At 53.6% G+C, this 13,108-nt stretch overlaps 1 protein-coding gene across 3 annotated transcripts in view; it reads left to right on the top strand.

Annotated features, from left to right (window-relative positions):
- The window catches only part of Sez6 (seizure related 6 homolog), a 47,329-nt gene extending 39,221 nt beyond the window's left edge, over positions 1–8,108 (top strand). Inside the window, exons 6-17 of one of the 3 annotated variants that reach the window (XM_052755856.1) lie at positions 1,881–2,049; positions 2,157–2,323; positions 2,867–3,061; positions 3,291–3,429; positions 3,541–3,737; positions 4,265–4,459; positions 5,547–5,738; positions 5,819–6,016; positions 6,287–6,325; positions 6,574–6,691; positions 6,777–6,879; positions 7,034–8,108. In XM_052755856.1, coding sequence (XP_052611816.1) covers positions 1,881–2,049; positions 2,157–2,323; positions 2,867–3,061; positions 3,291–3,429; positions 3,541–3,737; positions 4,265–4,459; positions 5,547–5,738; positions 5,819–6,016; positions 6,287–6,325; positions 6,574–6,691; positions 6,777–6,879; positions 7,034–7,066 — 1,745 coding nt within the window. In that variant the 3' untranslated portion in view covers positions 7,067–8,108. The remainder of the gene's footprint in view (positions 1–1,880; positions 2,050–2,156; positions 2,324–2,866; positions 3,062–3,290; positions 3,430–3,540; positions 3,738–4,264; positions 4,460–5,546; positions 5,739–5,818; positions 6,017–6,286; positions 6,326–6,573; positions 6,692–6,776; positions 6,880–7,033) is intronic. The other 2 variants (XM_052755854.1, XM_052755855.1) reach the window with 2 other exon arrangements.
- Positions 8,109–13,108: the final 5,000 nt, after the last annotated feature.

Here is a 13,108-nt window from a genome sequence, read left to right as displayed (position 1 = left end):
TGGGGTGATCTCAGTGTGGCAGGTACATGGGCAAGAGAGGTCAGTTCCAAATTGAGGAGACCTGGAGGACTTCCCACAGAGATGGCCTGGAGGGCTTCCAGAAACATCAGCTCAGGGCAGTTTGTGTGAAGGCATGCAGAAACAGCATGATCTAGTAGGGTATGCCTGAAGGTTTCCAGGGGGGATGATGGACAAGGAAAGCAGAGTCCCAGTCATCATGAGCTTGACCCTCATCCCGAGGGCAATAGAGAACCACCAAGTGGTTCCAGGTCAAACCTGGGACGGGTCGATGTGAAGGCCAGTTCCATGCTGAGACCAAGTAGAAAGTCAGATTGCTGCTCTGTGGAGAATAAGAGCCAAGACTCATCCTGGGCCCCACGATCTAGATTCGACTCTTTCGTTGTCCAAAGCCTTTGGAGGAAATAGTGCTCTGTTATGGGCAATGGTAGCCTGGCCTCCAAGAGCAAAGCTGTGTGTCTGAGAATAACCAGAACTGCCTGGAACCAGCTTCCTGCTTCAGGTCTGCTTCTCAGCCTCACTCCCCTTCTGTGAATTCTGTGGTCAAATGGCCCAGAAACCCTCACTGCTGGGCCCAGACAAGCAGCTCAGCCTTTCCTTGGGGACAAAGTGGCAGTCCCAGGCCAGAGGGGTCAGTTTGAGAGTTCCTCAGCAGTCAGTCAATGAATAACAGTGTTGTGACTCTGAGGGAGCTACTGCAGAAGGCATCTGAGGCCACCTGTGGCTAGCGATCTGCCAAGGCATGAATCATCCCCGGTCGATCGATCCTGTCCCCTCTCTACATTCACGCATTCATTTTGCTCACTCAACATGGAAAACCAACTCTAAGCCTGACTTCAAAAGACAAGGGGAGCCGGGCGGTGGTGGCGCACGCCTTTAATCCCAGCACTCGGGAGGCAGAGCCAGGGGGATCTCTGTGAGTTCGAGGCCAGCCTGGTCTCCAAAGTGAGTTCCAGGAAAGGCGCAAAGCTACACAGAGAAACCCTGTCTCAAAAAACCAAAAAAAAAAAAAAAAAAAAAAAAAGACAAGGGAACCTGGTTAAGTGACAGACACAAACAGATAACTGATTTGGTGTTGTTGTTGTTGTTTTGTGTGCTGGGGTTCCAATCCAAGGCCTGCTATTATGCTAGGCAAGCCAGACTGCAAGTTCCAAACTAGCCTGGGCTACATAGGGAGACCCTGTTTTAAGAGAGAGAGAGAGAGAGAGAGAGAGAGAGAGAGAGAGAGAGAGAGAGAGAGAAGAAAAGAAAGAGGAAAAAGCCATGTATAATGGCACATACCTATAATCTTAGTACTTGAGAGATGGAGGCACAAGGATCAGGAATTCAGGGTTATCATCCACTTCATACTGAGCTCAAGGCCAGCCTGGCCTACCTGAGGTTAAAAAAAAAAAAAAGGAGGGAAGGACTAGAGAAAAGGAGGAAGGGAGGGAGGGGGAGAGGACAGGGTGGCATAAAAGTATCAACTGTACCCCAGAAAGTCAGTCTTGGGTAAGCCCTTTCACACAGTGAAGTCAGCCTGGTGGCTTCACAGTCAGCTCCTGAAGAAGTCAGTAGAGGGCAGAGAGGCCTTGCCCACGGCCCCGCAGCCAGGCAGCCACGGATCTGCTCACTGCCAAGAAGGCCGCGCATGAAGCCGCAGAGATGTGGATGGTCAGCAGGCGGGATTCTGAAGTTTGGGCTGCTTGGGGCTGCAGAGTCAGGACTGCAAGACCGGCTTTCAGAGCCACCACAGCAAAGACGATGTCCAGGCAAAGGTCCCTAGTGCCCACGCTGAGGGTGCAGGGCTGTGGTGGGAAGAGGCTTTGGAGACTGTTTTGAATAAAGGCAGGGACCAAGCATAAGTCCATTGCCACCCACAGCTGCTTGTGGCGGAGTGATTCGAAACGCCACCACTGGGCGCATTGTCTCTCCCGGCTTCCCGGGCAACTACAGCAACAACCTCACCTGTCACTGGTTGCTAGAGGCTCCTGAGAGCCAGAGGCTGCACCTGCACTTTGAAAAGGTCTCCCTGGCAGAAGACGATGACAGGTCAGAGACTGTCCTGGCTGCTGGGAGCCTGACCCGGTGATACCCTGTTGGGGGGCGGGGGGGGGGGGGCGAATACCAACCATACAGCTGCCACTCTTCCGGCCCAGGCTCATCATCCGCAATGGGAACAACGTGGAGGCCCCACCAGTGTACGATTCCTACGAGGTGGAATACCTGCCCATTGAGGGCCTGCTCAGCTCTGGCAGACACTTCTTTGTGGAATTTAGTACTGATAGCAGCGGCGCAGCTGCAGGCATGGCCCTGCGCTATGAGGGTGAGCCTGCTGAGCCTAACCCGGGTGCTAGGGCTCTTTCTCCCGTGCCCTTCCCCGATCTAACTGCATTCTATCACTCCTTCCAAGTTTAGCACCTGCTCCACGCCCCCTCCCTCCAGTCCAAGATCCCCAGCCCACATTTGCAGGCGCCCTTTCCTTCGACCACAGATTTCTAGCCTGAGAGAATGGATTCCCACGTTTTAAAAAAGCAAAAAGACCTCAATACTTGGGGGACACAGGGGATGGCTGCAAGAGGCATTCTAGACCTACACATACATGCATGTGCTCATTAACTCATCAAAAAAAGTATTGAGCACCTTCTGTATACTAAGCACCAACTAGCCAACAAGAATGCAATGGTGATTCAAGATGGCCTCTAGACCAAAAGAGGGTCGGATGCCCTGTTCCCCTGCCTCCTATTCCGAGCCCCGGGATACACATTTGCACTGAGAAAGAAAAGCCCCGAGGAGGGAAGTAGGAGAGCACCCGCCCTCTGGTCTACCCCAGTGGAGGCTGAGCTGGGCTGGGCCCTGTGGTTCACAGCCTTTCAGCAGGGCCACTGCTATGAGCCTTTTGTCAAATACGGCAACTTCAGCAGCAGCGCACCCTCCTACCCTGTGGGTACCACTGTGGAGTTCAGCTGTGACCCTGGCTACACCCTGGAGCAGGGCTCCATCATCATCGAGTGTGTCGACCTCCACGACCCCCAGTGGAATGAGACAGAGCCAGCCTGCCGAGGTCAGCAGGCACCAGTGGGTGGATCTGCCAGGGCAGCAGAGCAGGGTGGGCACCTAGGAGCAAGCCACAGAGCCAGGGGCCGGAGGCTCTGTTGTGTGTGATTGATATTTCCCCCTGAGGAAGGAGGTGGGGACCCCTCGCGGTGGGGTGGGCACTTCTGTGGGCAGGTGGCAGCCCTTGGACGCCATATTGGAGAGAATGGGCCTTCCGGGCCTCCCCTTCCTTGCAGCCGTGTGCAGCGGGGAGATCACAGATTCTGCGGGCGTGGTGCTCTCTCCAAACTGGCCGGAGCCTTATGGCCGAGGGCAGGACTGCATCTGGGGTGTGCATGTGGAGGAGGACAAGCGCATCATGCTGGATATCCGAGTGTGAGTGCCTCGGGTCAGGCAAGCCGGCTCCGGAGGCTGGGGACACCTCTTGTCCAGCCCATCTTGGGCCCTTCCCCCAGCCTGTCCTGCCCTGATCCTCCTCCTCTACAGGCTGCGCATAGGCTCTGGGGACGTACTGACCTTCTACGATGGGGATGACCTGACAGCCCGGGTCCTGGGCCAATACTCAGGGCCCCGTGGCCACTTCAAGCTCTTTACCTCCATGGCTGATGTCACCATCCAGTTCCAGTCAGATCCTGGGACATCGGCGCTGGGCTACCAGCAAGGATTTGTCATCCACTTCTTTGGTGAGCTTGTCTCTGACTTGGATTGTAGATCCCAAATCACGGCAGGTCAAAGAGCGCAGGGCAGCAAGGAGCCTGGATGCCCTTTCTGACCAGCAAAACCTGGGAGGGCACCAGGCATCACCGGGAGCCTTTGGTTAGAGCAGGAGAGATTTGGGGAGGCAGCAAGAACTTCCTAACAAAAACAGCAACTATAGAAAAGTGCCGGGGCCTTCCTTTCCGACAGTCTTGGACAGAAGTGATTTCCCTCACCCTGCTTTGCCCATCTCTCAGGCCTGAGGATCGGGGCACGTGCTTCTGAGGGTAGAGTCAAAGCCAAGATGACAATCCTGGAATCTTGGGAGACTCAGTGATGTCAGGGGATGGGCAAGAGGGCGGGGCTTGAGAAGGGAGGCTGAGTCACTGAGCTTTCCTGGGCCAGGGTAGGCCCAGGATAGTCTGCAGGAACCAAAGGGACCTCAGAGTTGGCACGAGCACAGTCACTTTGGTACTGGCCAAGGGGCTGCATCGCCCTGCTTCTGTGTCCCCAGAGGTGCCCCGCAATGATACATGTCCAGAGCTACCCGAGATCCCCAACGGCTGGAAGAGCCCGTCACAGCCTGAGCTGGTGCATGGCACAGTGGTCACCTACCAGTGCTACCCTGGCTACCAGGTGGTGGGATCCAGTATTCTCATGTGCCAGTGGGACCTAAGCTGGAGTGAGGACCTGCCCTCATGCCAGAGGGGTGAGTGTGCCTGTCCCCATGGTCCCTCCCAGCCTGACTCCTATGTTCTCAGAGAAAATCTAGCACTGGTCCTGTTTCTGCTAGTATTCTTGTTCTTCCAACTTGTCCCCTCAGTTTCCTTATCTGTGAAATAGAGATGACCCCTTGTCACAGGACTTCCAGGTAAGTCCTGCGAGCATTTCCTGGCTGACTGATGACCAGGCAGTGCTTGCTGACTCACATACATGGGAAGGGAATGGCTGGCTTTGCTGACCTTAGTGAGTGGGAAAAGGATACATCAGCAAAATGGTAGGCACAGTCAGGCATGGTATGTCACATGCCTGTAATCTCAGCATTCAGGAAGCTGAGGCAGGAGGATCAGGAATTTGAATACTGCCTAAGGTACAGTGTGAGGCATTTATCTCCCCCAAAAAGGTGTGTGTAGGGGGGTGTCTGAGCAGCTAAGAGCACTTACTGCTCTTGCAGAAGACCCAGATCTGGTTCCCAGCACTCACATCAGGCAACTCAGAGTCTCCTGTAACCAGTTCCAGGGGATCCAACACCTTCTTCTAGCCTTGGTGGGCATCTACATGTGTGCAGTACACATAAATTCTGCACACACACATACATTTAAAAAAAGGAAGCAAAGAAAACCAAAAGGCTGGGGATATAGCTCAGTGGTAGAGTACCACCTGGCATGTATGCCATCCTGGGTTCTAACACCAAAAAAGGAAGATGCAGACATTTAAATGAGAGTAGAGCCATATAGCCTGGCATTAGCTGGCCTGTGCCACCTGAAGAAAACCAGGGTGAACAGGCCTTTCTTTTGTCCCACCCCGATAGTGTCTCTGGCCTAGCCTGGCCTCAAGTTTCTAGGAAACTGAGGATTACTTTGAATTTCTGATCCTCCTGCCTCCACTTTCTTAGTACTGGGATTACATCCACCATCTGGAGTACTGGGATTACAGGCATGCACCAGCAGCCCGGGGTTATGTAGTGCTGTCCCTTAAATCCAGGGTTTCATGCATGCTTCCAGAGCACTCTTCCCAACTGAGCCATGCCCCCCGATGCTGAGCCCTCCCTGCTTTTCCTTCCCTCTCGGTCACAGTGACATCCTGCCGTGACCCAGGGGATGTGGAACACAGCCGACGCCTCATATCCAGCCCCAAGTTTCCTGTGGGGGCAACCGTGCAGTATATTTGTGACCAGGGTTTTGTGCTGACGGGGAGTGCCATCCTCACCTGCCATGATCGTCAGGCTGGCAGCCCCAAGTGGAGTGACAGGGCCCCCAAATGTCTCTGTAAGTGTCGAGTGTGTAGGAGGGGGCCCTTTAGAAAGAGGGGGACCTGACACCTTCACCTGACTCTGCCTGCCTTGCAGTGGAACAGTTCAAGCCATGCCATGGCCTCAGTGCCCCTGAGAATGGTGCCCGCAGTCCTGAGAAGCGGATTCACCCAGCAGGGGCCACCATCCACTTCTCCTGTGCCCCTGGCTATGTGCTGAAGGGCCAGGCCAGCATCAAATGTGTGCCTGGACACCCCTCACATTGGAGTGACCCCCCACCCATCTGCAGGGCTGGTGAGTGCCACTGCTCCCTTAAAACCCTGTCTGGACCATAGAACTATTGTAGTAAAGCAATTCCATGTTGAGAATCAGAAGCACCTGCCCATGCCCCTTCCTGTCCCCCAGTCTCTGCCCGTCTCTGATCTAATATCACCAAGACAATGCAGGAGTGGGCTCTCCCTGGTCAGTTCCTCCCCCATGACCAGCCCACTTCTGTGCTCCTTGCATTGGTGGCTTGGTCCATCAGGCTCACCCACTGCCCTTGGCCCTCCCCTCTTGTTCCAGCCTCTCTGGATGGGTTCTACAACGGCCGTAGCCTGGATGGTGAGTCCCCATGCTTGGGAGCCAGATATGGTGGGCCCCCTGCACTTGGTTCTCACAGCTCCCAGGCTGTGGGTTCCCACAACTGGAAGGCAGAGAAAGAGCAGTTTGGGCCTAGAAGAGCATAAAGCTTCTTCCCTACCCTAGCCAGCTAATGGGAGCTGGTCTCTGAATGCCCTTGAGAAGGGAGGGGACATAGGCTCTAAGGGACAGGGACATCAGCTCCAATCCCACCCACCCTTTGCTTTCAGTTGCCAAGGCACCTGCCACCTCCAGTGCCCTGGATGCTGCCCACATGGCAGCTGCCATCTTCCTACCACTGGTGGCCATGGTGCTGCTGGTGGGAGGTGTGTACCTCTACTTCTCCAGGTGAGTCTGGCTTCTCTTCCTGTTCTACATACCCAACTCACTCCTACCCTGTGCTCCTGCCTCACAGGCTCCTCTGTTCTCACAGGCTCCAGGGGAAAAGTCCCCTGCAGCTTCCCCGAACTCATCCTCGCCCCTATAACCGCATCACGGTGGAGTCAGCATTTGACAACCCAACTTATGAGACTGGAGTAAGTATCCATTGCTGGCCTAGATGCCTCTTCAGGACTCAATTCTTTGCTCCCTTGGGTGGGTATCCCTGTGGGTCCTGCCAAGTCCCACCTTTGCCTTGGGAAGGTGGGTTCTGGCCCAACCAGTCTTCTACAAGTGTCCAACTCCCCGCAGTCTCTTTCCTTTGCAGGAGACGAGAGAATATGAAGTGTCCATCTAGGTGGGAGCAGCCTGTGGATGCGCACATAGGCCTGCATCACAGGCCAGTGGCAGGGCTGCCGGCTCTCTGCTGTCCCTTCACCTCCTGTACATACCACCTGGGAAGAGACACCACCAATCCCTCAAGAAGTTGTGCCCTTCCCTGCCTGCAACGCTCACAGTGACCTATTTTCTTGGAGCCACTGCCCACTTTGGGCCCTTCTTTGGGTCCAAGTCAGGGGGCACCTGATTTGGATCGAACATAGCTGGAGCACATTACCACCAGCCAACATTCTCCTGCTTCTCTTATACCCTGGCCCTCAGACCTGGAAACTTCAGGCAGAGCAGAGGCACTTTCTACACATTGCCATCATCCAGCCCTGGCATGTGGGGACTCCGGAAGAGCTGATTTGCAGCAGTGGAAATGGGACCAGAGTGCCCCTCACAGGGCCATCACCAGTGGCCAAGATGATTCTCAACGGTGACCTTTTGGTAGTCCTGGCATGCCAACACCAGCCCCTCAGGGCGATGTCTAGTCTTCTCTAAAGGCTCAGAATTGGAGTTATGCCTTCTGCCCTGTGTTGGGGAGGGGAGGATTTTAAGGAATCTTAAAAGGTTCAGGGACTCTGTCCCAAGCTCAGGTTGGGCTTCACTGGACACTCATGCTCCACACCAAAGCAGGACACCCTACTGCTCCCCAGCATCCCTCTACTCTGAGGAGGGACAGACCTTCCTTGATGTTTATCTGGCTGTCACAAATGCCCCCTTTTCCCACGAGTCCCTCTTTTGAGCCACTCACCATGCACCTCCTTCCTGCCACTGTGTTATGGCACACCAGGAGAGGGCAGGTACATTCTGGAGAGGAGCGGAAGTCCAAGGACCCAGGAACGTGGCACAGAACTGAAGTCAGAAATCCCCAGGAGGAAGCCCAGTCCAGACCGAAGGCCACTTTGTACATATGATGTATTATATGGGATCTGGGCTCCAGCCAGAGAACAATCTTTTATTTCTGTTGTTTCCTTATTAAAATGGTGTTTTTTGGAAAAAACAATTCAGCAGTGTGAACGGTGCTTTCTTGGAGGGAAGAGAGGTGGTAGATGAATGTGATGTAGATCTTGGCATGCAAAGACCTGCTGGACCCACCAATCAATCACCCCCAGATTTTATGAGAAAAAGTGTTATATATAGTTCATTAGGCAACACTGCCCCAAAGACATTAGTGTCACAGATGGCTGCTCAAGTGAGAGTCCCTGGTGGTTAATACCACAGGGATGCGGGGACTCGCTAACTCAAGTGCTCATCCACCCCAATGCTTCATTTCCTCCTCTTTGCTGTGGCTAGAACTATAGATTGGCCCAGTCCCAAACCCCTTTAGTACCGCTGGACTGCTGACAAGGCCCCGAGTCTGGTGCAACTTTCCTTCTGCTTCTTCCTACCAAGTGAAGCTTGAGAGACTAGCATCAGATGGAACCCTTGTACACAAACTGGCTAACTTGGATTGGCCTCAGAAAACATCCAGACTGTGAGCAGGGCAACAGGGCACCCTGGGGGCACAGGCAAGAGCCCTCCCCATCGGCTCTTTAAAGTGGCTGCGGAAATCGCTTCTCGGCCTTTTGGCTAGGATCAAGTGTAAAGTGGCTGTTGGAAATATACATACAAGTAACATTATACAGACTGAGCAGGTTGTACTTATGTATTTAGAAATTGTGTGTGTGTGTGTGTGTGTGTGTGTGTGTGTGTGTGTGTGTGTGTAGTCACATGTATATGACAACAATTAATTTTAAAAGATGTCATGAATTTGAAAAAGAGCAAGAAGGGGTATATGAGGGGAGTTGGAAGGAGGAAAAGGAAAGGAGGAATGATGTAATTGTATTATAATCTCAAAAAATAAAAGAAGGTGGGTAGTGGTGGCCCATGCCTTTAATCCCAGCACTCGGGAGGCAGAGGTAGGCAGATCTCTGAATTCAAGGCCTATCTGGTCTACAGAACAGCAGGCTACACACACACAAAAAAAATCCTATCTAGTAAAAGTCAGAAAATAAAAATAAAGTGTATCCAGTACTCGGGAGGCCAAGGCAGGTGGATCTCTGTGAGTTTGAGGCCAACCTGGTCTACAAAGCAAGTTCCAGGACAGCCAGGGCTTTTACACAGAGAAACCCTATTTCAAAAAACCAAAAATAGCCGGGCGGTGGTGGCGCACGCCTTTAATCCCAGCACTCGGGAGGCAGAGCCAGGCGGATCTCTGTGAGTTCGAGGCCAGCCTGGGCTACCAAGTGAGTTCCAGGAAAGGCGCAAAGCTACACAGAGAAACCCTGTCTCGAAAAACCAAAAAAAAAAAAAAAAAAAACCAAAAAAAAAATAAATAAATACATAAATTTTAAGAAGTGGTGGCTTGCCCCTTCTCTATGGCCCCTAAAGCCTTCAGAGATGAAAGTATCTTCCCAGGAGGGAGGCAACAGAGAATTATGGGCAATCGGAAGATAAAAGACAAAAATCCCTGAAAGGAAGACCAGCATCCACTAGCACTTTCTGTTCCTACAATCTTCACCGGGAAGATGTGGTTGTGGACCAGAAATTCCCCCCAGCCTCTGCCTCTATGCCGCACGTACACGTCTTGGGGGGGGGGGGGGGGGGGGGGGGGAAGCGTGTTCCAGTTCACTCACAGTGCAATACCTAGGATGACCACAAGAGGTCGCTTCCAACGGCTTCTGCATCCCACCTGCTCTCTTTCCTGGAGTCCCCTTGAACACCCTGAGCTGGAGCTCTCCAAGGTGGCACCAAGTCCTGCCCCCACTGGGCTGACCTCATCCTTCAGGCTCCAAAAGAAAGGTGTGTGGAGTGATTTGTTCCTCTGGCACCTGTCAACAGAGCCAACTCTCATTTTCCTCATTAGCCCATTGCCCGCTCCTGTCTTCAGCTGCAACGACTGTGTTGCTCAAAGCAAAGCCTTGCTCACTGGGCATGTGCCAGCAGCTCACTTCTCTGTCCAGTAATACCTTCAGGCTGACACAGCAGCACAGCTGTGCTCTGGGTGGCAGGACGGAAGCCAATGAGAGAGGGCACATGAGGTTTCAACTTCTGAGGTCACGTGGCACGAAGGAGGCATAAAGCCTGGCCTCTTCGTTCAAGGAACCTATCTCAGCCCTCTCCTCTGAGAGTCACATCTCAGTCCTATAGCTACTAATCTATTGTGGCCATGGCGACCATGGAAGTCAGAGAGCTGCCGATTTGCATGACATTCTCCACTTCTGCGTGGCCTTAGTCTTTCCAGGCACCAACACAGGGCCACTGGAGAAGTACAAAGCCACACACACACCTAAAACTCCACACAGTTATCCATACCCGTTTTGACCTATAGTTCTGACTGTCCTAAAAGGAGGAGCAACAGTTCCTCAGAGACAGTAACATGGTGTAGTGGACACATTCTGACCTATGAATCAAGAAATGTTTCCTTTTTAGGTTTTCTATAAATGCACTACGGAACCTAAGCAAATCACTGCTCCACTCTGTGTATCTGGAAATAAAGAGTTTAAATCAAATAGTCTCTATGTCCTTTCCAGTTTTACGACTCTGGGAATGATGTGTGCAGTAACATAAAAATGAGTTTAGGTAGGGGGTGGAGAGATGGCTTAGTGGTTAAGGGCCCTGGCTGCTCTTCCAAAGGACCTGGGTTCAATTCCCAGCACCCACATGGCAGCTCACAACTGTCTGTATCTCACTTCCAAGGAATCTGGCTTCCTCACACATACATACATGCAGGCAAAACACCAATGCACATAAAAATAAATAAATCTTTTTTAAAAATGAGTTTAGATGTCGGGTGATGATAGTGCACACCTTTGATCCCACCACTGGGGAGGTAGAGGCAGGTGGATCTCCCTGAGTTGAGGCCAGCCTGGTCTACAGAACGAATTCCAGGACAGTCAGAGCTGTTACACAGAGAAATCTTATCTCGAAAAACGAAGAAGGAGGAGGAGGAGGAGAAGGAGAAAGAGAAGGAGGAGGAGAGGGAGAAGAAGAAGAAGAAGAAGAAGAAGAAGAAGAAGAAGAAGAAGAAGAAGAAGAAGAAGAGAGTTTATGAACAGCCAGGCATAGTAGCAACAGTAGCACACGTTAATCCCAGAAATGGAACCAGAAGCAGAGGTAGTCGGATTTCTGTGAGTTCATGGCCAACCTGGTCTACATAGCGAGTTCTAGGCCAGCTAGGGCTTTAGAGTAAGACTGTCTTTGGAGAAAAAAAAATAAAGAAAGAAAAGAACGAAGGAAAGAAAGGTAGGAAGGAAGGAAGAAAGAAAGGGAGGAAGGGAGGGAGAGAGGGAAAGGGAGAAAAAAGAAGAAAGGCAGGACACAGTTGTATTGTCACTAATGTTAATTAACGTCTAGTGGGGTTTATTCATCCAGTCCCCTTCTCAATTGCTTCATCCGCAGTTAGGCAGAAGTATCTGTCCACATCGGAAGGCGGTAATAAGGGGATAACAGCGCACACCCAAAGAGAAATATGTCTCTCTACCCAGAATTTGAGGCGAGGGGCTCAAACTACAAATCCCAGTACCCTTCCCAGCAGGCTCCCCATCCCCCGGCCCCAGACACCCTACGGTACAGTGCAGCGACTGCATATGAAACTACAACTCCCACAACTCATCAGACCCATCGCGATTCTTACTCCCAGGGTGCAATGCGTTCCCGTTCACCCTTGAATACTGCGCGTTGCAAGTTGGGGATTGAAGTCAGCTGTAGGCAGGTAGCTGGGCGTTGTCAGGATTACGGACTGTTGGGGCTTTTGACTTCCTCTTTAAGAGTGGTTCTCAGGGACAGTGGTTAAGAGAGGGCAGTAAGAGACAGCTTCACACTGTCCTTGGTTCCATCGCGATGCAAGGCAGCGATGTTCGTGCCAAAATTAAGTGTCGAGAGCGGGAGTTAAGTGGAAACAGCAGCCATCCAAACCGCCACCCAAAGCGTCGTTTTTTGTCGCAATGGCTTTTTTTTTTTCCCTTTACCAATATGGCGGCCTGCTCCAGCCACACCTGATGCTGGAGGCAAACAATCCACTACACCATCCCTATGAGTACTACTGCCGCCGACAGCATACCAGCTCCATACAACCTCACATCTTGGTGACTGAGGACTCCAAGGGCATGGTAGCCCAAATCCCATTGCCAAAATGGCGAAAGGAGAAGCTTTCTTGTGCAGGCCGCCAGGTGACAATACGCCTGCGCGTGAGGCGGGTGCGTTGTTAAGGGACGGGAGGGTGGCCACCCAACACGCCTGCGCGGGAACGCAGACCACGGTCTGCACACAAATACCAATGGGCGAAGCGTCCCCAAGTTCCTGCGGCTGCGCCATGACCCCTACGCGCTTTCCCAGGCGCCTGAGCGAGGCCTCAGGTCCCGCCCTTTTGACTCAGTACGCTGGCGCACGGCAGGAAGGCGGTGCTTCTGGGCTCCAGACGAATGCCAGCGCGGCTGCGCGCAGGGGGGTACCCCATCACCGCGGCTGCGCGGGAGCCAGGCCGCCGGCTGTCACTGCGGTTGCGCGCGGCGAGCGGCGATCCCGGGGCGCCTGCGCGGGTGGCTTTGCGGGCGCTCGCGGTAAGTTTGCGCCAAGTGCGCGGCAGCCGGGACGCAGACGGCGGCAGCGGCGAGAGGCGGAGCCCGGGGACCACCCCCCCATCATCCTCCCCCGAGTCACCTCACGTCTCACAACCTCACCTAACCTCTCACCCCCCCCTCCGGTCCCCCAATCCCGGGATGGCAGCGCCCTCCAGCCTTCCCGGCCGGACCAGCGGTCGCCAGCGCCAGCTTTAGCCTGTGGGCCTAGGCCCCGCCGAGGCCTGACCCCCCCAAGCCGGGACCCACTGTGCAGCCAGCCGCCGGGCCGGGGCTGAGGGGTTGCTCCCCTCTCACGGCCCTTGGGGAGGACGCTGCCGTCCCAGGGACTGGGGGCCGGGGGGTGGGGGGGAGCCAGGGCGAGGAAGTCGGAACCTGTGTTGGGAAGAGAGAAGGGGGTCGGGGGTCAGGAGTGCCCCCTTCCCCCGCCTCCCCCCTCCCCCCG

This window comes from Peromyscus californicus, unplaced genomic scaffold (assembly GCF_007827085.1).
Source record: "Peromyscus californicus insignis strain IS unplaced genomic scaffold, ASM782708v3 Scaffold_3__1_contigs__length_106647218, whole genome shotgun sequence".
Classification (NCBI taxonomy): Eukaryota; Metazoa; Chordata; class Mammalia; order Rodentia; family Cricetidae; genus Peromyscus; species Peromyscus californicus.
Note: the sequence above shows the minus strand (reverse complement) of the source record. Positions and strands in the feature narration are given on the sequence as shown.